The 27,082-nt window shown below is 39.0% G+C and overlaps 1 protein-coding gene across 5 annotated transcripts in view; it reads left to right on the forward strand.

Moving 5' to 3' along the window:
• The window catches only part of Lrba (LPS responsive beige-like anchor protein), a 578,506-nt gene that overhangs the window by 534,759 nt on the left and 16,665 nt on the right, over window positions 1–27,082 (forward strand). For all 5 annotated transcript variants that reach the window (XM_036190835.1, XM_036190833.1, XM_036190836.1 and 2 more), the window contains 3 exons: window positions 3,440–3,502; window positions 9,268–9,423; window positions 15,392–15,559. In XM_036190835.1, the coding sequence (XP_036046728.1) occupies window positions 3,440–3,502; window positions 9,268–9,423; window positions 15,392–15,559 (387 nt within the window). The remainder of the gene's footprint in view (window positions 1–3,439; window positions 3,503–9,267; window positions 9,424–15,391; window positions 15,560–27,082) is intronic.

The following is a 27,082-nucleotide window of genomic DNA, read 5'->3' on the forward strand; positions in this document are numbered from 1 at the left end:
AAGATAATTGGCCTTCCCTCAAAAGTGGCTAATGATACAGGTAGAAGTGGTTTGGTATTCTGCTTATCATTAAATCTGTTTTTATAAAGCACCTGAATCTGAAGTGGTTGTACAGGTATAAATTACTGAATGAGAGCCTTATCCAAACTAAATGTAAGAGATTTGGGAATGAAGCAAAAGACATTCAGACCAAAACTGGTATATTAGCTAAACTGAATAAGAAACCTTTCAAAAAGAATCTGTAATTGGCATAAAAATTGATTAAACATAGCCATTTTCATGGCCAATGGAAATGATACAGTGTGTGTAGAAATGCCAGTATTTGATTAGAGAACAGATTTCTAAAACAGTGAAAGCAGAAAGATTGAGACAGGTCCTTACAGCTTCTCTAAGATGTAAATCTTCTTGTTCTTGTCTCTTCAAGAGACGTGCATATACTTGAGAGGGAACATTTTAATAAATATAATTGTTCATTTCTCTAATTCCTACTCATGAGAAGAAGATCATACTAGTGGATACATTAGAGAATTTCCCTACTCTGTGTGTAGTTACCCAGGAGCTTTACATGTATGTGGCAGCAAGACAGCCACAAATGATGATTCTACCAGGCGACCATTTGTGGCATCTTGAGAACTCAGTTTTAATTGAATGACAGCATTGTGCAGGAGAGACAGACCTTTAACTGTTGGAAAGCCTGGGCTACAGTAAGGAACTGAAGACCATCGTGAGTCTTGAGGACTAAGAGCCTGATAGTTCCCTTCTGAACCACTGTGTCTCTAACTCACTTGTTTCCTTTAATATTTGGTAGGTAGGAGTTTCTTTCCCAAGTCCATTCTTTGTATAAACATGCACAGTGACTTCTTACTGTTTGGTTCCACTGTTAGAGCCCCGCTCATGTGTGGCCTTCTACTCCTCACACAAGCACACCTTTTTAGGTTAGGCCTGGAGCCAGCATGGTTCTGCAGTTTTGGCCTGTCATTGTCTTCTGTGAGCTGTCATTGCCCATATCTACTTCATTAGTAGTGTCTGTTCCCACCCTTCACATATATACCACCTTCACAGTGTGACACAGCAACCTCCCACAAACAAACACAAAGTGATAATATGGGCATTCACCAGAGGAAATTGCCCTTCTAAAATATGATATCCAGATCTAAGCTATACTTACATCTAAAAATTCTAAGCATAATTCCATTATATCTGTGCCTCATTTCAGATCTGTTTAGGAGACAGATTTTTCATCTATCACACAATCCCTTTACCTGTTAGTATGTCTTGATTTAAAACAGAAATCCCTAGCAGTTCTTCTTGGTGAATGTCAAATTCATATTCAATCAGTTTTTCTTTTTTTTTTTTCTCTTTTTTTTTTAATTAAGAAATTTTCTATTCATTTTACATATCAACCACAGATTCCCCTGTCCTTCCTCCTCCCACCCCCATTCCCATCTCCTCTGAGGCAAGGTCTCCCATGGGGTGTCAGCAGAGCCTGGTACATTCAGTTGAGGCAGGTCCAAGCCCCTCCTCCCTGCACCAAGGCTGTGCAAAGTGTCTCACCATAGGCACTAGGTTGTTTTTCTTATATTTTAGATTCCATTTTCTTCTGAGGACCTAGGGTTTCCATAGCTGTTCACTGGACTGGCTTTGATTTTTCTTCAAGTAATATTTGTGACCTGATTTACAAAACGAATACTTTCTGCAGGGCATTAGCTAAGTAGTGTAGCATATTCAAAGGCCCATGCTCAATCCCAAGTCTTCAAAACAAAACAAAACAAAAAGACACAAATTTTATCCCCTCGTTAAAAGGACCTTGAAGAGCCTTCTGACCGCCCTTACTGACTCAGTCCGTCAGCACTTGGAGGGTATAGGGCGGGCTATGGCCAGTTGTTCTTTTGTAGACAAATCGCAGGAAATGACAAATTCATATGGTCAAGTTCTGCCATCTGACCTGTGTCCTCGAGCAGAAGGCTGAAGCACAGGGGCTGCACGGCTTGCCCCAAGTGGCAGTGGTAGCACTGGAAGAAGCTGCCTGCACTCCTGAAGCTCAGAGCAGAGACCCATCCCGAGTGACACTGGCGTGGCTGGACGTCATTAGCTCCACTGGGTAGACCAGAGGCTGAGCGCATTTTCCCTAGCATTCTCGGTGACTGGGATTTCTTAATCAGCAAAGCTGCCAAATCAGCACAGTGAGACACCATGGTTTCAGCTTCTTCAGTTTCTTACACACACTGACCTGTAGTTTTTAATGCCAATCTTGGTCTCACTCAGATTTTATCAATATTAAAGCTTGCCAAGCATCCTTGAAAAGTTGACATTTAATAACTGGAGAAAATATACCCTAATAAGTTTTAAAGTACTCTAATGAGCTCTTAAAATGCACTGTGCTTTGTTTTCAACCATTAACACCAGTCAGAAAACCTCCTGATGTCCGACAGTACTGAACAGAGCCTGAGGATCATCCAAGCAGAGCTGCCAGCACTTATGCATCTAAAGGCAGATACTGACCAGGGTAAAGAGCAATCACCTGAGGGAAAGAATTCAGAAAGGGCCTGAAACTCCGTGATCAGAGCTATGAATCTGGAAAGGTCACCTGTTCTACACTTTATCTTAGGGTTAGGAAGCCAGGAGTTGCAGAGCACGCCAGTGGCATTTCCTCTCTACCTACAGTCTTTCCACTTCTTGCAGAGAAATAGCTTACAAAGCCTCTGTTCAATTACAATATAAATATGCCTGCATTTGTAAAACCATTTTGAGAATGGAACAAACTATTCTTAGTATGGATTGATTTTTCTAACTCATTTGCTTCTCAGGGTATTTTTAAGTCAAAACCATGGAAATATTAAATATTAATAAAACTTTGTAAAATCCTTCACTCCAATCTTTAAGAAAATATTTCAGTCAAATGCATTTAACTACAACATTTGTCTGCAGATACCTTTATTTTTATTCAAACTTTCAATTGATTGATTTTTAGTGATGGATGAAACACTAACTGTTCCCTGACTTAGAGCTTCCCCTTTCTCCATCAAAAATGGACATTTTTGTGGATCCTTTGTGCTGCAGCATTCAAAACCGCCTTTGAAAGAAGTAAGGAAACCTAGTACTTGCTGCAGTCAGCAGATGGCTGTCGCATTTTGTTTTCAGCACACTTTACCACTTAATTTTGTTTTGTTGCAGCATCAGAGGCTGCCAGTCAAGCATCTGCTACAGCTTATGGTCTAGGGTTGGAGCCGCCACAACGGCACATGTTCAGAACAGCACTGATCTAAAATAAATGTTGAATAAGCTAGCCATAAAAGCACCTGGACTTTCATTCTTTAAATTTCACAAAACTGCATGAGAGATTTGGAGGTTGGAAACAGTTCTACATAAGGGTGACTTCTGCATTTTTGTAGTTAAGTATATGAAAAATAATGCTTTTTTTTTCTTTTGTGAATTCCAGCTCACCAAGGTGCAGTACAAGACCAGCCATACCAGCTGCCAGTGGAAATCGATCCTCTCATAGGTCTGTCACCTCGTTCTCTCTTTGCGATTCATTAAGCTCTGTATGGTGGCCCTGAAGTGTAGATTACAGTTGTTTTTCACTTGCTGGTTGCTGGGAATGGAATTTTCCTGATAAACCATTTGCATGCAAATTGGAATGCAATGAGCTGTGGCTATGCTGGTATTTCATCAACTCCCCCTCGTTGGTTTGCCTAATTTGAACAGGCCTAGGACGCGTGTCACTGAAAATTAATATGGATGCTGTAATAATGTGTGATTGAGAATGCGCATGAAGTACTGTCAGGATAATATTGGATCTTTTCATCACTCAGACTTGTTGATGAGCAGGAGCGAGGCGCGTTATGATGAATTGGTGCAAACGTAATGCAATGGAGCTTCTTTGCTAGGGAAATTTTCATAATAACAGTGGGATTCTTAGCCGCACTGTGTTGTGAAAAATAAAACTGTAATGCCAGAGTCTCATCATTAAAGGAGATCAATCCTTTCTTCCTGGGCCTCTGTTCAGTCAGAGGGGATTAATGTGCAACTGCAGAGCAGTTTCCAAGTTGAAATATATTGCCCAGCCCATGGTAGTGTTAAGATATTTGTATTCATTTTCCTAGAGTCCTTTAGCCAATAAATTGCCATTGGAGGTTAAATTTGTTGAGAGAGGAGAAAAAAAATAGGAAGGTGACAAGCAAGAGCCACTGGGAGCACCAGAGCATCTGCATGGATGACTTAGGATTGTTCCTTGCCGCTATGGTTTGGAGTCAGTTAGCCGCTATCTCTAGTTAGCATTTGCCATTCGTATGCATTGGGATTTCAAATGTGGTGTCACCAAAAAGGGTAAGCCTGATAACTTTTAGAATAAAATAACAAAACAAACTAAAAAACCCTAATTGCCTTCCCATGGGGGTAAGCAACCAGCATGGATATTTGATCTTTAATTTTGGCAAATTTATCCTGAACAAATACATTTGTTAGAATGTTACCAATTTTTTTTGGACTTGAGGATCGAACCCAGGGCCTTGTAATTGTAAATGAATAAGCAGATTTTTTTTAAGATTTATTTATTTATTATGTATACAGAAGAGGGTGTCAGATCTCATTACAGATGGTTGTGAGCCACCATGTGTTAAAAGTAGCAAAGCAAAATGCTCACTGTGTAGTTTTAAAATCAGGAAATAAAGCCCATTTGCTAAGACATGTATGTAAAACACTTTCTGAATTATAGGTTCACTGTTTGCTTTAAAACATGGCAATGAATATTCTGAAATATAATTAAGTGAATTCAGCCAGTGGGCAAAGTTTCTTGGTAAAAGGCCAAATATTAAATATTTCAGGCTTTGTGGGTCTTAAAGTTTCCAACACAGTTATTTAACTCTTTCATCACAGTACAAAAACCACCATGGACAGCATATGAACAAGAGTATGACTGCTTTCCAGTAATGCTTCACATTTAAAGATGGCATGGGTCAGATTGAGCCTCTAGGTCATCGCTCACCACAGAAGCCTCCAGATCACTGGCCATCAAACAGCCCCTCCACTCACTAAAGTAACTGTCTTATGTAGCCCAGGCTGGCCTCAAGTTCAGTATGTGACCCAGGATGACCTTGAACTTCTGATCCTGCTTCCACTTTTTAAATGTTGGGATTTCAGGTGTGTGTACCACCAGCTAGGGTCAGTCTCAGGGCTTTGTACATACTAGGCAAGGGTTCTACCTTGGTGGCACATGCCTTTAATCCCAGCACTTGGGAGGCAGAGCGAAGGTAGATCTCTGTGAGTTCAAGGCCAACCTGGTCTACAGAATGAGATCCAGGACAGGCACCGAAACTACACAGAGAAACCCTGTCTCGAGAAAAAAAAACAAAACAAAACAGTTTTTATTGTAAGTCCAAAGAGTTAAAATTTCTGGCATAGTAGAAAACATTTGTAATATATCTAGTAGAGTCACAATATCGAAATGAACTGACATTCAAATCTTTTATTTTTAAAAATACAGATGAAAACCTTTAGCAGTTGGAAATTTCATCAAATTCTTTTTTTAACTTTTATTTATCACCTGTTTTCTTCATATAATTTTATCTTAACTTTTAAAACTTCATTACTCTATTATACTTTTCAGCTATAAACATGTATATAGAAAGTTAAACATAACTCTATAAACTTAAATTTTTCTATGCATTCAACGCTCAGATTTTTTTATACTTCACTTAATAAAACTTGGAAATAAATTTTAAAAAAACTTCACGCTCCAAAAGTAAAATTAAAATCTTAAATTAGTTACACTGAGTTTTCTTTACAATTTTTCTTTGTTTTGTTTTGTGTGTGTTAACGTTTCATTCTAGTCAGGCGGTGGTGGCGCACGCCTTTAATTGCACAAACTTGAGAGGCAGAGGCAGGCAGGTCTCTGAGTTCTAGGACAGCCTGGTCTACAAAGGGAGTTCTAGGATAGCCAGAGATACACAGAGAAACCCTGTCTGGACAAACAAAAATAACAACAAAAGTCTTATTCTATAGCCCAACTAACCTAGAACTCATGATATAGCAAACTGACCTTGAACTCAAGGTCCTGCTGCAGTCTAAGTGCTAGGTCACAGGTGTGTGCGTGTGTGTGTGTGTGTGTGTGTGTGTGTGTGTGTGTGTGTGTGTGCCACCACCCCTCACTTCCTTTTTTTCTGAAATTTAAAAAAAAATGTATCATGTATACAGTGTCCTGCTTGCATGATACCTGCATGCCAGAAGAGGGCACCAGATCTCATGTGAGCCACCATGTGGTTGCTGGGAATTGAACTCAGGACCTCTGGAAGAGCAGTCAGTGCTTTTAACCTCTGAGCCATTTCTCTAGCCCCACGCTTTACTTTCTTACAATGTTTACACTTATAGTTAATTATGTAGGCTTTTTAGTGGGGCAGTGGAGATCCAACTCTGGGCCTCAGCAGTACTCAACACATGTTCCACCACTGAAGTGTACCCTAGTCCTATAATAAGTTTTAATAATACTACTGAAATATAAAAGCAAGCACTTACTGGGAATAAGTCTTCAGTTCACTAGATGGGGTGTTTTCCCTTCTAACAGCTCATGTGTTGAAGAACATTATTTAGCTCTAAGTTGGCTAAGATTCATCTAACATCTATTTCTGTTTAGTTTTATAGCTGAGTAATGTTATATAAGAAAGCAGATGAGAAAGGGAAATGTTTTGTTTTAATAATGCCATACAGATCTTTGGACTCTTTCTAATATGTAACAAAATTCATGTAGTAATCTATTAAGAATTATCTTTATGGTCTAATATTAGGTATCTTTCCTTTTAACAATGCTGTTGAAACTTACTTTCAATGATTTGTTAACTGACAGTGTGACTAGACCCTCATTATAGTATCTTGCAGATGTCTGACCTACAAAACAATAACACCGAGGCACACACTTTTTAGTACCATCAATATTTTTCATTGTTTCTGTACTTGGCTCCCAAGAGATTTTAATCCCCAGGAGTAAAGAACCATAGTAAGATTATGCATGGAAGGGAATATAACATGATTTCATCTAAAGCAAAAGAAGAAATAAGAAAGGAAAACTCACGGGAGAATTCTCAGGCAAATCAGTTTCAGATAAGAGAATATATGAAAGTTGAGGAACTAGAAATTGATTACCATAAAACCATCTGTGCTGTATCCCGTGGGAAGTCTTACACTCCCCCAAGTAGCCATGCCCCAATTTGGATGCTGCTTATCTACTCAAATATATATCAGACAAATGTATATTGTGGGACTGAATCACAAAGTAAGTTTACTAACAAAAACAGTGGTATAATATAAATGCTCTTATAAAATGGGTAGGGTAGACAGACAGAGGGATGTACAAATGAACTAGCATATGGATGGATGGACAGATGGCTGGATGAAGAGCTGTTCAGTGTTAAACTTCAAGCAAGAATTCACTTAGAAAGTAGCTCAGCTGTTGAGTGTAGGGTACACACCTATAGTTTCAACTCTCAGGAGATAGAAGCGGGAGGACTCTAGTTCAAGGCAGTCCTAAACAGAGTGAGACCTTTTTTTCAAAAAACAGAAGCCAAAACAAAGAAAAGCTAGTTCATCTGAGTGCTGGAGGAATATCAGCCTTTACTCATGGGTGCTGTGACCCCTCAATTCAGAATTAAGTGCATGCCCACCCTTCCCCCAAATTAGTGAGAATTAACAGTCCAGGAACAAAAGTCATATAAAAAATGGCAGAAAGAGGCCTTTTAAAGGCTCTGTGTATGAAATGTGAGAGTAATTGGTGTAGGAAGTACTACACACATTGTTTTCCTAGGTTTCATGGACTGTATATATCTCACAGCTTCACTGTAGTGGGGTTTTCTCTGTGTGTGTGATTCACTATCCTATCTGTAAAACCTTCCTCATCTGTCAGCAACTTCCTTTTGTGTGAGAAGGAAAACGGATTCCCCAACTGGAATTCTTCCCATTTTTGCTATTGCTGCTGCTTCCTATCCTATCAGCCTCCCAGAGCACATTCAGTTACCTGCTGATTTTAAATGTAAGTTGTGTTAACAGACATTAGCAGGATTCTATATGTGTACATGCATGTGGGGTATGTTCTGTTTATATTGAGGATAATTCAGGCATCAGTGGTTTTCAGCACAGCCCTGAGAATATTTTAAATGCTTTGTCTGCTTGTTTGTTTGTTTGATCTGGGAAGCCTTATATTAAACTCCCACATTATTTAGATATCATACACAATAACTATAAAACGGGTATCTTTGAATTTTTATCAATAGTGTATAGTTTCTTCCCACAAAACACTGAAAACTGGCATAAAAAAAACTTAATAACTAGATGCAGGAATTTGCTTTGACCATTCCATTCTGGTTTGTGGAGTAATCAAGCTTCCATGGTGTGAAAACCCTTATTTGTGATGGAAAGTCACAAAAACAAAGGATCTGTTTGGTTGGGTTAATAATACCTGTTCCCCCACCCCCAAAGTACCTGAGTAAACTGCTCTTCAGACAATGGCAAATCCATGCTCTCTCCCCAGAGCTTGGTGTCACTACATGCCTGACCTGAGCCTTGAGACAATCCCATCTCAGGAGCTTTAGGGCACTTGGAGACAGCTTAACAGCCTCTCTCATCTCATCACTAAGTCAAGACTAAGACGTGACAATGTGCTTTGACTTTTTCACTTACAAGGATCTTTAATAAATCCTCATTCTTGCCTTTGCTTACTTGTGAGTGCAGCTGTAAACAGGGGGAATGGGAGTTCCCTTCTAGTCAAATTAAAGACCCGTAAAAGCCAAAGTAGTACAAGATGCTACAAATATTTCAAATATGTGACATTTAAATCCTAATGTCTCTTCCTTGTGACAAAATGTTAAAGGTAATAGATTGTCACAACATGAATCCATCCTCACGACAATAGACATAATGAGATTGTCAGAAACAACCCAAACTGGTGAGACCTCAAGGCTGTAATCTACTTGTCCTGCCCAAGAACTAGAAAGCATGTTTTGTGGGTTGTATACAATTTTTTTTAAATGGTAATATTCTACTTTTTTTCCTCTAAGCAAACCATTTTTTTTTACTGAGATGTTGAATATAATAGCTCACATTCTTCCAGCAATTGCATATATTTCCCCATTTGGATTTCCATACTGTACTTAAAGGTCAAGAATTCTGGATCCTGTCTCCTCCTTCCCTCACCCCCAACTCCCAACGTTACAGCACTATAGGATTTTTTATCCATGTGTGTTTAGTAGTTTTTCTTTCTTCTTCTTCCTTGTGTTCTCACAGCCTGCGGCACAGGGACACACAGGAGGCAGGTAACTGACCTTCTGGACCAGAGCATTCAAGTTCATTCCCAGTGCTTCGTCATCACTTCCGACAACCGCTACATTCTCATCTGTGGCTTCTGGGATAAGAGTTTCCGGGTCTACTCCACAGACACAGGTCATTTTCATTTTCTTCATCAGTAAGCCAAAGATTAGGACTTAGTATCAAAAATGCTTTCTCATCTTACTCCCAAAATAAAGAGGAAAGAGTGGGCTAGATCATTTGTTATCGAGTTAGCTTCAGTATGTTTTTAAGGGGCAGTTTTTCTAATTTCATTCTGCAGGCAAAGCTATGGATGTAAATACCATACACACATGTGTACATACAATTTTAACACAGAAGTATACTTCCATTTTCAATGATTTAAACGGTATTCTTTTCTATACTAGAAAGACTCATGAAGTTGATCTTTTGGAAATAAACCTTGTCTTTCCCAATTCGGCATAGAATCTTGCTGAACACTACACCACCATGAAGAGTAGCTGACTATTGACTTAGCATGTGACAGATGCTCTTAAAGTCTGCATCTGTCTGTGCATTTGCATGCACTCCCTGAGGGACAAACCAAGTCAACTCAGTGTTATTACAGCAGATATAATCCAAGGAATTTTTGAATGTCAGAAATTCAAACTATTGATAAATTTAATAGCATGTCTTTAAAGCACTTAGAAACTGTTGAAAGAGGAGATAAAATTATAGATAATTTATAGTTGAATATGGTTAACGGTTTTTGGGGTTTTTTGTTTTGTTTTGTTTTGAGACAGGATTTCTTTGTGTAGTCCTGACTGTCTTGGAACTTGCTCTTTAGACCAGGCTGGCCTAGAACTCAGATTTGCCTGCCTCTGCATCCAGAGTGCTAGGATGAAAGGCATGAGCCACCACCACCCAGCTTAAAGTTAGACATTAATTACATTTATTTCATTGTAACTAATCAATAGAACTGTGGCATGGATTGTTGTTTACTTTGTTTTGACTTTTTGGTGTAGCTGAGTACAGTCTCTTCCACTGTTTGATGCCCAGTGCCTGGAGGAAGATATTTAAATAGAAGAAGAAAATGCACGGATCTTGATTAAATGCAGTGGGAGTGGGAAATTCTATTTAATTGAAATTTTTAATTAAGTGCTTTATAGCAAGTCCTCTTTCAGGCTTGCTAGTAATCCTTATGAAATGCACGGGTCCTTGCTTCTCTTAATAAGTAGGTGTACTGATGATTCTTCACAGAGTTTAAATGTGTATTTTTGAGACTGCTGTAACAGCTAAGAGAATAAGGAGAAATTACTCTCTTCAACTGAATATTTATAGAATGAGCCTTAAAAATTACTTGTAGAAATTATTCTGTTTATTTTCTGCTTTAGAAAATTGATTCTCATTTTCTTACAGTCCACTTCATTTCGATGTAAGTTCACAAAAGCAAACATGATCATCCAAGCCTCTCTGAGCTTTTTGTTTTGTTTTTTGTTCTTTTTGATATTTCAGTCTACAGAGTGGATTACTTTGAAATTAAATTCCATCAACATTATGTAAAACTACAGAGTATATTGATGCTTTCTAAAATTGTATTTATTATACTGAATCTTGTGTTTTGAGAATCTATTTTAGATTTATGCTTTTCATTATTATAGAAAAAAGAACAACCTGAGCATTATCTGGTATGCCCTCCGTCCTCAGACTCTGGGTCACACTTGATGTAACCCTCAGTAGTTTTCCTTAACAGAGTTTTCCTTTCAGGCTGTGTATTCTTCTCACACTTAGAAAGGTTATTTAAAATTTACCGAGTAAGGTACCCCATCCTTATTGGCTTATAATTTTTAAGTTTTGACTATGCACAGAATTACATTACCACCTCACAAACTCTCTGGGTGCAGAACAGCTCCATGACCCCAATCGCCTCATGTCACCTGCTGGATGTCCCCTTTTTCCCCACACCCCCAAGTCCTGGCAACCACTGCCTACTTCATATCTCCAGAGTGGCCTTTGTCAGAATATGGGTTGAGTCATAAATTATATGTCTTTCATTTTGACATTATAAAGCTTTTCAATTCATTGACATTCCCTGTTGTTTTTATTGTATTATATGCATTAAATACCAATCTACATTCAGTAAAGCTAGCTTGATTTTCATACAGCACTAATTACACAATTCCTGTATCCATTCTTTTTTCAGAACTTACAAAATTCTTTGGCATGCCTATTATTGCTTCAGCTTCACAAAAATCTTGTCTCATGGACAGGTGTCCTTGTCCTCTCGTTTTTTAGATAATATGAACTGAAATTTAGAGTTAAGTCACACAATGAAATTTAAGTAGCTAATGGTAACAGAACTGGGGCTTGGACTTGGCCCTTCTGATTTTATATGCAGCATTCTTTTCTTACCACATTGGCTCACACAAGTGTCATCGTCCTTGGTTAATTTGGAAGCTGCTGTAATGTGTATCCTGAGTTCCTTGCAGGCCCGCCATGCTCCATTAGACTTAACAAAGTTGATGTCAGTCCACTCCCTCCCAACAGAGACCTTGCAATACCCTGTATAAAAATACACGGCTCTGTGTATGTAAAAAATTACATAAGAAGTAGCATTATTTTAAACTTCATATCAAATGGCTGACAAAAATTTATATATTTTCTATAAAAGTGCAGAAAAGTAAGTCTTAAATGATAGTCCTCCCATATGTCTTCTATACAGATGCAGCTGCTAGTTTTATTTAAAAGTCATTTCAGTGAGAAAATAGTAATCTGTGCTTTCATGGCAATAGATAATATCAACTAATTTTTTCCCTTAAGTTTGATGAAGCAGCAAGGGAAAAATTGTATGATCAGCTAATATATAATGGCAAAGCCATCACAAGTGTTGAATTCAATTATATTTTAACACACAAGCCCAAAAAAAAAATCTTCTCTTATTAGATTGGGGAGGGTACTTGGGTTGTAACAGGAAATTCTTGAAACGTAAATCATGTTTTCAGGGCACAACCAGAGAAGCAGAAGCAGCAATGAAACCTCCCCGAGCAGTGGAATGATTTTTCGGGCCACACTTAGATGCAGTGGGGTAGAGCCCTGTGCTGGGATTGGTTTTTTTTGTTGTTGTTGTTGTTGTTGTTGTTGTTTTTTGTAGCACAGCTGTCAAATAAAACATTAACTAGAAAATTTGTTCTGTCAAAAAAGGGATATTCTAGTGTTTGTGGTAATTTTTGATATTTGTGCATGGAGAGGTAGCCTGGTATTAAAAGAAACAAAAAATAAAGGCTGAGGAGCACTTATGAGATTATCAGAAAATAATTTACCAAAAGAGCAGCAGGTCTTTATACTGTGATTTATTTAGGAGGAACGAGCCTCCATATCACAGCAGCAGCAGCAGCAGGGATTGCCGCATTAGGCTGCCAGACAGAGCGGCGAAAGCAGAGCCACAGACAGAACGTTGCCTGGAGTTGAGCCTGCAGTGTGAACTGTGGAGACTACAACTATGCCGGCTTCGAGAGGAAACTCCTTCGGAGTAACATTTATGTGTTCTTCCCATTTGGAGTGTTCCTCCATTCACTGGTTTTAAATTGTTCTTTTGGAGAATACAGCATTGTGTACCTATTCACTTGAGTTCAGTGTTTGTCTACACCATTAGACACTAAAGGCCCTGAGGGTGGAAGCCATGTAGCCTCGCCTCTTGTATACATTTAAGAAAGCCTAATGCTTGGCACCTAGGGAAATACTGTGGAAGCTCCATAACTTTATTTCAGGGGGAGGGGAATCAAAACTAGTCAATTTTAGAAGAAAAAGAAACCACAGCAAATGGGTATCTATTTTCCTCAACCCGACACTGGAGGAACAGAGCAGCGGTTTAAGGAGGGATAACATGGGAATCATGGGAAACTGTCTGTAATGACTGCATCCCACCTTCACAGCTAGACCTTCCTACCTGCTCCCTGAATTGAGTTGGAAATTGAGTAAGCTACCCAGCAAACAGTTCTTGTGAGGTTCCCAGTTCACCTGGACATCTAGGCCTCCTGGGGACCTAGTTGGTAGTACTCCTACAACCCCACATAGCTGCTGGGTACAAAACAGACATAAGCCTACTCCTGACGAGCACCCTCACTTCACCCCTGCAGTTCCTGAGCTCTCCACTAAAGAGTCACTGGTCAGACTGGGATTCAAACATAACAACATGGCGTGCCAGCTCCCTTCAGCAGTTAAAACACACAATGAACTCTAATTATCAGAGGGCAGCCAGCTGCCCAGCCTTTGTACCCTACCCTGCAAGATGTGGTGTGGCCTGACCCATGTACTCCTAAACATCTTCACTTGAAAATGAAATAACAAGATCCATACACTTCATATTTCATTTTAAAATTTTGCATTCTTCCTAGCAGATGCCTTACTGATACAATCTGACTTTATAAGTGAAATGGCTTAGTGTCGATTTCAAAGGTTGAAGACATTTAAAACTTGTGGCACATTTAACAGTTCAAACACCAGCCTTAACAGAATGTTTGATCTGCCTTAATTGCAACAGGCAAATGTACTTTAGTAACTGTAATTTGTAATTGAAATAAGTCTGAATATTAATTAAATAAAATAAGATTTAAAAAGAAAAATTTTAAAGGTATGTAAAATAAATGAAAAAAGTTAATTAAATAAAATTAAATTTAAAAGAAAAAGAAAGAAGTATGGTTTTAAGGTTGGTAGCAGTAGGTTCTGCAAGCCTGCTGCTCATGAATGAAAAAGATGCATTTGACTTTTACCTGATATAGATAAGTGTTTCACTAGTTTATCTCTAAATGTAAAACATTTATAAGAAATTTTAAATTTACTATAATCAATGATTTAAAATTTTAAGTGAATACTTTCTTATTTACATTTGTTATCTTGAAAAGTAGCCAGGCGGTGGTGGTGCACGCCTTTAATCCCAGCACTGGGGAGGTAGAGGCAGGCGGATCTCTGAGTTTGAGGCCAGCCTGGGCTACAGAGTGAGTTTCAGGACAGCCAGGGCTACATAGAGAAACCTTGTCTTAAAAAAACAAAACCAATGAAAGAAAAAAAAGAAAAGTTATATACATTTAAATGCCAACCTTTAATTAAGAACTTAGGCTTTTGAATATTATTTGGGATGTTCCAAGTTGAAACACTTTTTCATTTCTTTAACATGTGAGTTTTATGTGTCCTGCTGATACTCACTTCCTTTTAAAGCCATGCTGAATATTGGTGGTGGACATTCTGTAACACTCATTTACAGACCGTAGACTTTTCAAGGGAAAATGTTAGCAATAAACAAAGTAGCATAGAGGGGGCTGCAGGTACCTAGTTCTTTAGACAAGTCTATGAATGATCCCACAAAGTTGGTCAAGCAACAATTCTCCACAGCAAGGAGTCGGGTTTTCTGTCTGACACTGTTATGTGGACCACTCTTCCTGGGCTTGAAGTCTGGACTGTGAATAAGTTGACTGGGTTCCTCTGGACTCTCTCAGTCCTTCCCATTAAACTCTGTAATCCTGGTTTCACCATCACCCCAAAGGAATTTTCATCATTTAGAAAATTAAAACGAAGAAAGAACGACAGGGTTTGAACTGCAATCATGATAAATTGTTCATCAAAAGTTAGTCCATGGATTCTTGGTTTGAAAAAGTAGGAACTCTCCTCTTCAAGGTGACCTAAAACCAGAGGAGCTTCACTACATCCTCATGAACTCAGAGGACGCTGTTAGTGAGCGACTTCTGGAGTCCTTTCACAGGAAGGCAGCAGGCTTTGGTTCTGAGTCGCAGAGTAACTCAAGAAAGTGTTAAATGGTTCCAGGGTAAGGGTTCTCCTGGGCCTGCTATAACCAGTAAATATTATTCTTTTGTAATTTATAGTAGCTGTTTGTAAGGATATGGTATCCTCATACTCAAATATTATTTGTTGAAATAGTTTTAACATATGCCTTTCAAAAATGTTACCGCTGTTCAATTGATTTTTTTAAAAGTATTATGGATAGTATTTAAAAACAAATAAAACCCTACCCGGTCAGAACCTTCTCAGACTGTCGTGCAGGTCAGGTATTTGCTAGAAGCTTGCTTTGTCTTTTAATTGCAGTGTAAAGAAAATTTGTTTTATATTTCAGGAAAATTGATCCAAGTGGTGTTTGGCCATTGGGATGTCGTCACTTGCCTGACTCGCTCTGAGTCATATATAGGGGGAAATTGCTACATTCTCTCAGGGTCACGTGATGCAACCCTTCTTCTATGGTACTGGAATGGAAAAGGCAATGGGATTGGAGATAACCCAGGCAGTAAGTACAAATTGTTTATTAAGTGAACTTTTGTAAGTGATGTGGACTAATAACATTTGGAAGGGGAATGCTCTTTCATTACGGTGAGAACGAAAGTGAATGATCAAGCATGTCCAATTTCTTAGCTGTAATTTAAGGTTGGCCTAGATGGCATGATTACTAAAACATCCTACAGTCATTGAATTCAAGTCCACTGAGGAACCTTCGTTCTCACGTTATAGTCATTCTTATGCAGACATGCTAGTTCTTGGCTGCAAGGGCTGTCACCAACTAAAATAGAGGTGTGCTCATGAACAATAATACGTAACATGAAAGTGAAATCACATATTATCTTGTTTATTGGATTCATGCTTTAAAAGAGCAAAATAAAAGTTATAATTTTGGAAATCTACAACTTTGTAAAATTATGCTCCCATTTACATATTAAAAGATAAAAGAGGTCATAAAAGGCCAATATGGAATATTCAGATTGGCTCTTGGCTTTTCAGGTGGGAAATGAAAATGTTCACCAACAGCATTAAACATCTTTCAGAAACTGCACCGAAGGCAGTAAAACAACAACAAAAAATGTGTAACCATTTAAAATTGTAATTCACAGAAGGCAAAAAAGGAAACAGCCACCATTAAAGCCAATCGCACACAGCTGCAGTCAAGAGAGAGCTTTCAAAAACACATTAAGAAGTAGGAAAAACAATTAAAGGGACCACCTGAAAAATGAGAATTTAATTAAAATGATTATGACAACAGAGACGAGTTCCTGTAAGAATAGCTGTAGATTTCTATTTCATAAGGTAGACACTGTGACTGCTCTTACGTGTTTACCAGTTCTTAATTGAAAGCTGCTTGCATGCATTTGGTTAAGGAAGGCTCATGCTCTTACCTGAAAACTGTGAGGCACTGTGTCTGGGAATAAGTATATTTCATCCTGCCATGTTTTCCATTGACTTCTCCAGGTTGTGCAAAAATGGGGAATACTTGTGTGAAAGTGAACACTTTGTTCAGAAATTTTTAGTAAAATGCTATTTATTTAGTAAAATGCAGTTTATGTTTCAAAGCTATTTTTTCTTTCTGTGTGCATTAGAGACTTTGGATTAGATCATATATAAACATATTAGTTGATAGCTAGTGGACATATTTATGACTTTGATCAAAGATAACCTTCTATGTGAAGAGAGTAGGAAGATAATTTTAAAGTGCTGATACTGTAGGTAATGCAGTCAGAGCAAACCACGGTGTGTGTTCTGTGGGCAAGTGTGCTTTGGACATGTCTCATACACAGACATCTCTACTTTCTATGTAATTACCATCAACTTAAGGTAAAAATTCAGGGATTTTGTTTTTCATTCTCTATAAGAATGAAATATATGAATGATATATATGTGTGATCCTTTCTCATGAGTGTGGCACTCTGATGCCTCTTCCTTTCTAGCCTCCTATATTGAGTGGCTACTTTCGGTTTCTTTTTTCCTGTTTCTTTAAATACAAGATTAAATAAATTATCTCAGGCAACCATAGGTTTAACATAGATAATACATAAATCTGCCACTTTGTTATTTTCTCAAAGAATTTAGGAAAGCCCTTTCCTTGCCTTGAAATGTTTTATGAATGTGTAGCAATTTATACCCACAAAGACAGAGAGTTGAGTCTTTTTTTTATACTCAAGTTGATTGCCTTCTCTACGTTATGTGGAGTTATCAGCGTGTGTATTCCGAGAAATAGCTAAAACCGTGCTGGCCATTCCTGAATGGAATTGCTCTAGCATTTCAGAGATTTAATTATGTTTCAAAATTAGAAAACTTCACATTTTCAGAGTAAGTATTTTATATCTATTTACACGTTAAGTGATATGTGCAGGTATTTAAATATATGCTATTTATTTAGGTGCCTTATAAATTGCCCCAGAGATGGTTTTTATATGTGTGTCACTTAAATAGAGAATCGAGGAGGAGTGATGGAATACTGGGACTCGTTGTAAAAGAGAAATCTGAGTTCCTGGCTCTACTGTGGCCTTTCTGTCTCTCGCCTGCAAAATAAAGCAACAGTGGTGGCTGTTATCAGAGGCATAAGGTGCTCAGAGGAAGTAAATCCCCACACCAGCACATCTTGGTACATATCAAAACATTAGAGTTTCCCTGCAACATCCACTAGTCTCTCATTGTCTGTAATATGGTGGACAGGAACACTTAGAAATACAGGTAATGGAGACGGGGAAAACCAAAAGAACACAAGCACATCTAATCCAAATTTCAGAAAACTGTTATGTATTTTGACTAAATTTATTGCTTTATCCTTTCTGGTCCTTTATAATGTCTAATGCCCCAATCCAATTCTGCTTTAGCTTTTGAACACTGAATCCTGGAGAAAGACATACAGATACTTTTTCTTACTATGAGAGTATACACACATTAGAATAGAAAAATGAAAAAAAACAATCTAAGCTTTCAGAAAACAAACAGCAGGCAAGCCCAGACATTTTTACTGTGTATAACTGTTTTAAACCTTCCCAGGATCTGGTTCAGTTTTCTCCAGCTCAGCGAAGGCTGTGAGCAGCTTGAGTCCCAGCGCCTCTGAGCCTTCAGGCTCCGGCCGCCGCCGCCGCCGGCCTGCATTGTGTCCACAGGACCAGCCCGTGAAAGCGGCCCACACTGACACACTTGTAGGATGGCCTGTAAATACACAGTGGCCCTTCAACTTCCAAGCTTTGATTTTAGACCTTTTTCTCGAAAGAAGAAAAGTGGTACCAGGGGCAACCTACTGCTTTTCCCTGCGTCTTTCAGCTATTTAACTTTATCTGGAATTTTAAAATCACAAGAATAGTTAGTGATTTTATTTGCAAAGGTCATAAGCAAGAGCCAAATACCATTCTCTTTAAATCTGATATTGGTGTTATATATAAAGTTGGTAGCTGTGTAACTAGTCTAACCTAATGTTATACAATGTTAATATGTATATTAGTTGGATAAAAATCAGGCTAACTCAACTTGGATGAAACCTATAAATAGTATAATTTGGGGCTTTAAAAATGACTCAGATGTTTTATGAAACCTGTCTAGATTACGCAGCCAAAGGCTTGCTTTCTGCAGACAGGCCGTTTTTCACCGTTGGCTCTATTGTCTTGTGATGGTTATCTGCGTGGAATGCAGTTTCCCCGATGAAGAGAAGGCTGGAAATAGTGTTCCACTTGGTTGTGGATGGGTTTTGTAACATTAACCAGGACAGTTTCAATGAAAGGTGTGTTGTGCAGAAAGCTCGGCCCTTTGTTACCTCTCCCCAGTCTGCGTCCTAGCTGAGATTCCAAGAGTGGAAGATTTTCCCTTCAGAACAGCGCTGACTCTGTCAGCCTCCAAATTCCAGAGAAAATGTGCTCCTTCGGTGCACTAAAGTGGTATTTAAACACTTCCAACTTTGACATGATCGCACTTATATAAACAAGTTAAAAACATACAACAATGTTATTATTTATTCCCTATTTTATATTACATCAATAAATCATAAACTTGAATTTTAAAAACTAACCACTTACGCAACACTTTTAGTTTCAAAGTAAATTTTTTTTTACAGCCACAGTGTATTAGCTTTGGGAGCAAATGGTTGCCGACTGTGAGGGTGTCGCATAGATTTGTGTGTTGCACTATTTCAGTAAAGTACTTTAACATTCTTGCATTCTGGTTTTGATTTGATGGAAAGGTGGCATATTTTTTTTCCTCTTTGCAATCAGACATGCTAATCTATGTCAGCTTTCTTCTTATAGGAATGGCGTCTATGGCTGGGGGGGAGGGGGTAGTTTTTTTGTTTTTTTTTTAATAACAAGATTCTGTTCTTTAAGAATATTTCAGCACCGTTAATTAGAAAGACGATTTTATTAACCATAAGGCTAGCACTAACAGACTGCAGAGCTGCTTTTTAAAGTACTGTATTCCAGAGCTGCCCTGCTTTTTCTCTGTCTAAAACTTCATTTTGTTATACTCTCATCAGTCACGTAAGTCATTACCGTAAATCCTACTGTTGTTAATTTTACTGGTATCACCCTAATGAGACATTCCTGCTATAATTAAAAATGAATTCCAACTTTAAGGCATTCTAAATTTTTTTTAATGAATTTAGAATGATCTTGCCCTATGACTATAAATACCACTGATACACACATAGACTACTCATCAAGTCTGTAAGAGAAGTGGTGTCTCAACATGTCCAGGTGTGAGTTATTTACTGGTTACCTCCATGCATATGTGCTTATGCATATGTATATTTTTATGTATGTATTTAGGAGTTATGTCCTTTTTACCATAAAGCCTAATATGTTTTACTAAAGCTACTGATAAATCCTTATTCTTTGTCTTGGCAAAATATAGATGGCTGTGGTGCAGGGTTCTCTCTTTAAGTAGGTAGCCTAGAGCGCCATCTGCTGGACACACTTGGAGACGTAAAGCTCTCAATGGGAAAGGCCTGGCGTGGAAACACTGCTGTGTTTTGTCTTAATTGCCTGTGATATATTATTATTCGTGGGTCTCAAATGTCAGGATATGTACGATGTCTTGAACCTTGTCAGTTTTTTTTTAAATCATTTTATTCTTCTGCTCACACCCTAACCTGGAATTGGGACTTTATAATAAATAATTTTAAGGAAAGCATAGTATCTGTATGATAAAACAAAGCACGACAGTTTGTCCCGAGGAGATAAAACTCGGGTCTCCAGTACATCACAGTCGGCAGAAGCTGTTTAGATAGTTCCTAATCTCAGGTTCCTAATATCCACTGTCTTGTATGTGAAAGCTGGGCTTGAGACATGTGGCCTTTATGTGAGGGATGAGGCTGGACCTGGTCTTTGTCGAGGACACCGGTTCTTACATATGCCTCGTTCAGACTGCAGCCAGCTCCTTCCTGGCCTACTGCTCTACCTTCTATTTTTCTTGTTTTTTCTTTGAGTCTTGTAAAATTTAAAGTACGGTTTGAAGCAATATGTTGGCAGTGTTCAGGTTTGGGTGACATTAAAAATGTCTATGAAATTCTCCAGAAGGTCCAGGATGTTTAGTGCTCTGTGATGTGATACAGGCCTCAAATTCCAGCAAACAACTCTGCGTTTACTTCTTGTGCTAATAGTGGATGTGCTAAAAGGAATTATATTCACATGGCAAACGAATACAACCTTAATGTTCACCATATGCAGAGCAGTTGGGGGATGTGCCAATATATCACATTTATTTACCTTGTTTGGTTGCAGAGAAAATCACTCTACCATTAGCCTATGGGCTGTAGCCACTTAAATATGAGGACAGGGAACTGATTTATGCCCTCAAACTGAAACTGAGTATCTTCATATGTAGACATTGAGGCAGTCCCAAATAGAGTTGTACATACCTCATGCTCAAGATAGGAATTTTAATTTCAAATAGTGGCTCAAATTAATGAGACTACATACTACTTCGTGACTGTCATTAAATAGACTCTCAGACACTCAGAAGCCAAATATTACCCAGAAACTGTAATTGGTGTCCTGCACCCTTTCTTACACATTCAAGTAAGATTTGGCTGCTTCTGGAATATGGTACAGTGCATTTCCCTCCCCCATGAGTGTGGCATTACTGTAGCTTTACTAAGTACACATTTAGTTGAGACCTCTGAGCCAACATTAAACTGATTGTTACCGCCTTTCCGAAAGGTTCATTTCATTAGCAAGATTACATGAGACCTTACAGGTATACATACCTTATATTACAAAGTAGATATTCCTGAAGTTGTACAAAGAGCCATCTTACATGAAATTATTTGTGTGTTTCTAATTATTTCTTTTACAAAGCAACAATCACCCTACTTTTTCTAGTCGCCTTAACCTTCATGTGCCAGAGCCACTACTTTATAGAGCTGATTAAAGTGCTAATTAACACATTTTAGAATTGGTTACATCCTAGGTTTTTCTGGTGGTTGTTATCTGGGTGATTTACTTGTTTAGGATCCCCAGTAGTCTGGGCTGGGCTGGAACAATCTTCCTGCCTCGGCTCCCAAGGGTTGAGATTACAGGTGTGATTGACCACACCCAGCTTGTTGTCATCTGCTTAGATATACCATTGCATGTCACTTATCCACTGTTTTTTAAAGTAAGTTTTCTTACATTCGAGTAGGTTTGGTCAGACTTCAGTTTTAGGATCAGAAGATTTTGTTTTTGTAGATTTATTTATTTTATATGTATGGGTGTTTTTGCCTTCTTGTATGTATGAAGTCAGAAAGAGGCATTGGATTCCCCAAAACTGGAGTTTGAGCCACTATGTGGGTGCTGGGAATGAAACTGAGGCCCTCTGCCAGAGCAACAAAAGCCCTATGCCACTGAGACACCGCTCCAGCCCCTTGCGTATTTTTAATTGAAGAAAAAAGTTCTCTAGACTTCAGTTCCTTTTATAGCTGGACTCTACCTGGGGGGGGGGGGGGGCATTCTAGTGTTCTCTTTATAGTTGTAGTTTTCCGGAACTGAGAAGATTACTTTATTTCTTTGGGATGGTTTAGACCAAGGCTTTTTGTTTTTGTTTTGTTTTGTTTTGTTTTCAAAACAGGTCTTTACAATATAGCTCTGCTTCTCCAGGAAATCATAATGTAGACCAAGCTAGCCTTAAACTCAAAGACATCCACCTGCCTCTGCCTCCCAAGTGCTGGGATTAAAAGCGTGCACCATTATTACACCAAGGCAGACCAAGATGTTTTTAATAACTAAAGATGTGAAAACCATGTATGGCTTTCAAAGTACCTAACTTACGTGTATTTAACAAAGAAACTTTATGTTTCTTTGATAAGGAAGATACATTAAAAAGAATTTTAGGGCCAGGTGCTAGTACACACCTTTAATCCCAGACAGAGGCAGGTGGGTCTCTATGAGTTCGAGGCCAGCCAAAGCTACATAGTGAGACCCTGTCTCAACAGACGGAAGCTGCTACAGAAAACTCCAAGTACTCAAAATTCAGAGTTGTGGAGCCCAGTCCAAATCCCACACCTAGAGCTCAAAGACCATTGGAGAGGAGGGCAGAAAGATGGTAAGAAGCACAAGAGCGGTGACTTTGCTGTGAGGGTGTCTCCTCGTCGTAGTATCGAGGCTACACCCCTAGAGTCTCACCAACATGACTGCCCAAATATAAGCCAAACAAGGATGACACCAAGGGACATGCCAAACTGGATGGGAGAGGCCCATGAGAGGAAAGCTGTGAACGGGAGTGGTGGGAATACCCAGAGAAGAGCACACTTGTAGTCCGGTACCAAATGGTCAGCCCTGGAGACATGTACACTAGTAGCACTATGTGGACTCAACAGGTTATATTTAGGAATATATGTGTATATAAATATATATGTATACAACAACAATTCATGAAAAAAAGGCCATGAATTTGAAGGAGAGTGAGGGAGAGGATTTAGGAGGAGGAAAGGAAAAGGAGGAATGTTGTAATTTAATTACAACCTAAAAAATAAACAAAAACTAGCAACAATAAAAAGAACTTTAAATGACTTGTGTAATTAGTATAAACAGATTAAAATTTTTAATTTCTATTCATAAAACTCAGCGTTGGATATCAATAAATCTGACGATGTCTCTCCTCATCAGTTTTCTTTTCTTTTTTTTTTTGGTTCTTTGAGACAGGGTTTCTCTGTGTAGACTTGGCTGTCCTGGAACTCACTCTGTAGCCCAGGCTGGCCTCGAACTCAGAGAGATCCGCCTGCCTCTGCCTCCCGAGTGCTGGGGTTAAAGGTGTGCACCCTCTGTGGGTAAACTTTGTGTATCTACTTTATTAGACACCTGCAGGAACTATAGATGAACTAGGGCCTATGACCAAGCAGTCCACTACTGAGAGTCCACAAAGGAGTCTCAGAGTAGGAGAGAACCAGCACAGTCGTTCAGTAGAGGATGGTGTGTGAACAAACTTCTATCAAAGATGCTGCACGCATTTGATATGGACATGGATGCAAATGTTCTCTGTACTGCCAAGTGCAAAAACCAACAAACTATATCATGTCTTATGCATACTGTTAAATTATATGCATATGCTTAAAAGCCTGAGTGTATGAATGTACACAAAAACTGGAATCATAGCCAGGCAAAGGCCAGAAAAGTTCACTGCAAGTTAGTAGGAGTAGGAAGCTAGTTTACATCATCCTCATGACTTACTAATTTACCTGGACATTTTATAATGAGCATGTCGTACTCGATAACGAGAGACACTCAGAAATGTTTAAAATTGGAAAATAAACCTGACTGTGGAAGTTTATCTGCATTTTCTGCTCTTCACAGGTGTGTGAATTGTTGGGGAAAGTTGAAAAATTGGAGACAAGGCAAAATGTAAGAAATCAGAGTATAATTTTGAGAAACTAAGGTGTATTATTCCTTTTCAAGGAAGAAAAAGAATAAGAACCATCTCTAATTGGCACTTATGCAGCCTGAAATCAGATAACAAAAGTTGAGAAAAAGTGTCCACACTCACATACACACTCACACACATACACATACACCCATATACACACACACATATACACACATACACCCATACACACACACATATACACACATACATACATACACACCCACACATACACCCATACACACACACATACACACACACATACATACACACACATACACACACACATACACTCACATACACACACATACATACACACACACTCACATACACACTCACATACACACACATACATACACACATACACACACACACTCACATACACACACACATACATACACACACACTCACATACACACACACATACATACACACATACACACACACACATCCCCACACATACACCCATACACACACACACATACACACATACATACATACACACATACACATACACACACACACTGCTGGATGGATATCTCATGGGTGCTTAGGACTTGTAGACATTTTGCATGTTAACACTTCTCTCCTCCCCCTCTTAGGTTTTTTGGGACAGGATTTCTCTGTATAACAGCCCCGGCTGTCCTGGAACTCTCTTTGTACACCAGGCTAGCCTCAAACTCACAGAGATCCACCTGCATCTGCCCTCTGCCTCCTGAGTGCTGGGATTAAAGGCATAAGCCACCATGCCCAGCTAACACTATTCTTATGATAGCCCTGTGTGAAAACTTCTTTTATTGTACCTTGTCTTTATGGATAACACACAGAGAAACTAGTACATTAAGATTTTTTTCTTCTGTCTTGGCCTTGAAGCCCCCGAGTTAGAGCTGAGTGTATGCCTAGTAAACTAAGAGAACACCTAGTGGGCAAGTGCCAGAGTCTGGGTTCAAATTCAGACACTCTTGGCCATATCTTTTGTTTGTGGTGCTGGGGATGGAACCTAGGACCTCACACATGCTAAGCCTATGCCTTGCCACTGAGCTACAGCCCCAGAGGCCTCTTTTTTAACCACTAAACTGTACTACAGTTTTTACTAGATTTAATTGGATTATCAGCAGTACAGAATCTGATGGAGACCTATCATGAAAGCACTGAGTATTTACAAAAGACATAAAAAGACAGTTTTGTTACACTGATTTCTTGTGACAGTGCGTGTCATGATAGAACTTAGGAGGTTTGGGTTTCCTCTTTTTTGTGTGTATATGTAAGCATACTCCATGCTGAGGACTGAGCCCAGTGCCTGCTCCTGCTCAGTGTGCATTCTACCACTAACCGTACCCTATTCCCTAGGATAGTATTACAGAATCTCCCATACAAACTCACTGTTTAGGATAGGCTAGAAGATGAGTCCACTGTAAAAAAAAATAAAATAAAAGGATATGTGGCAAGAGCTTTGACTGACTTTCATAACAACCTTGTCTGGCCTTACGTTAGTAATTGTAGTGGTGTTTATGAAAGGAGCAGCACCTTTTTCTGGAACATGTGACACTCTCGATGCACTTGTGGCGATGTTGACTGTAGTCTGTATGTGTAACCACACCAAAAGACCATGATGAGTGCTGGGGGACTGTGGTAAAGATGGGGTAACTAGAACAGATTTCAAATAATTTAGCTGTGCATAATTAAAAAGGTAGAATTTCCACTGAAAAATTAGGAAGTTAATGGAAATGTTTAAGAAACATTTATCAGGAATAAAGGAAACATTTATCAGCAAAAGCCATTTCCTTTCTTGATTTGCCATTGTGGCGAGCCGCACGAGAAGCCAGGTCTTTAGTTTTCACGTGAATGTTCTGTATTAATCAACAGCAGCTAATAGCCAAGCTGCCTGTGTGAGCCCAAGTCCCTCTCCGAGGAGTAACCGTATGTCTTCTGTAGTGTTTTCAATACTTGGACCTAAAACCCCAGTAGGCTTTATTAAAGCATACCTAGATCCAAAGTGACTTCTGTTTTTTTGTTTGTTTAAACAAAATCAACTTTTGTATTCTATTTTGGTTTTCTTTACATACACAAGATTTTACTAATGTGGAAAATTGTACCACTGGTGTTAAAGACTATTAATTAATGTTAAATGCAGACTCTGCATGCAAAACACTTATAATAAGTGCCTGAGTTTCAGTAGTGGTTTTAACTTTTAAAATCACTTACAATTTGTAGGATTATGGTAAAATAGACAAAACTTGGTTTCTGTTTTGCTTTTGCAGTGTTGGGATTGACTCCAAGGCCTTATGCTAGTGAGCACTGTACCATAGAGTCGTACCCTCAGACACCAGTGACCATTGTAAATCAAGTCATTTTCAAACAAAAGGCCATATTGTATTCCTGTCCTTACTTTCCAGTGTGTCACGGAATACCTCCAGCCTCAGTAAACATTACGAACTGAATGCCAGAGTGAGGGAGTGGGAGAGTGAGCATCGGGATATGCTGACTGATGACCAAGGAGTCATCCACTTAGCACTTGTGGGAAGAAGTAATTTTGTACTTCTGACACGGAGAACAGGGACGTGCAGAGCACACTTCAATCATGGAGCTGGTGTGAGGGTGCAGCGTGGTGTGCCTGCTGCAGCACCTTCAGTCATGGAGCTGCTGTGAGGTGCATCATGGGGTGCGCCTGCTGCAGCACGCGAAGCCCTCGTGGGGCCCGCACTGCACACTCTGAAAGCTTCTCTTTATAGGACTGGGGCGGTGATGCAGATGACAACAAGACCTTCCTGCACATTGAAAAACAGCCAAAAAATGGGTTAGTTATCTCCTTTACATTAGTGGAGGAAAATCTTGGGAATTGTCTTTCTCATCTGCTGTTTATGAACAAGACAGTACAGGAATTATTTTTCCTCTTTCAGATATGAAATTCTAAGAAATTCAGGCTCCATTTGATAAAAATATTTAATGTTATGAGGGGGACAAAGAAACACACTTAATAATACAAAAGTATATCATCCTCCGCAGTGGTGTTAAGCTAACTCTACTCCTGTTTACAGATAGGCCCAGTGTGCACACACGGTCATGGAGTGCCTCACTGTTTAAGCTGCGCTCCTCAAGGGCATGCACTTTTCCCGAGGCACTCACTGTTGTGTGCTGAGAAAAGCACATCTGTGGAGCTGGCAGGCCTGGGTTTTGTGGCAGGCTTTGG

The sequence above is a fragment of the Onychomys torridus genome, chromosome 6 (genome assembly GCF_903995425.1).
Source record: "Onychomys torridus chromosome 6, mOncTor1.1, whole genome shotgun sequence".
Taxonomy (NCBI): domain Eukaryota; kingdom Metazoa; phylum Chordata; class Mammalia; order Rodentia; family Cricetidae; genus Onychomys; species Onychomys torridus.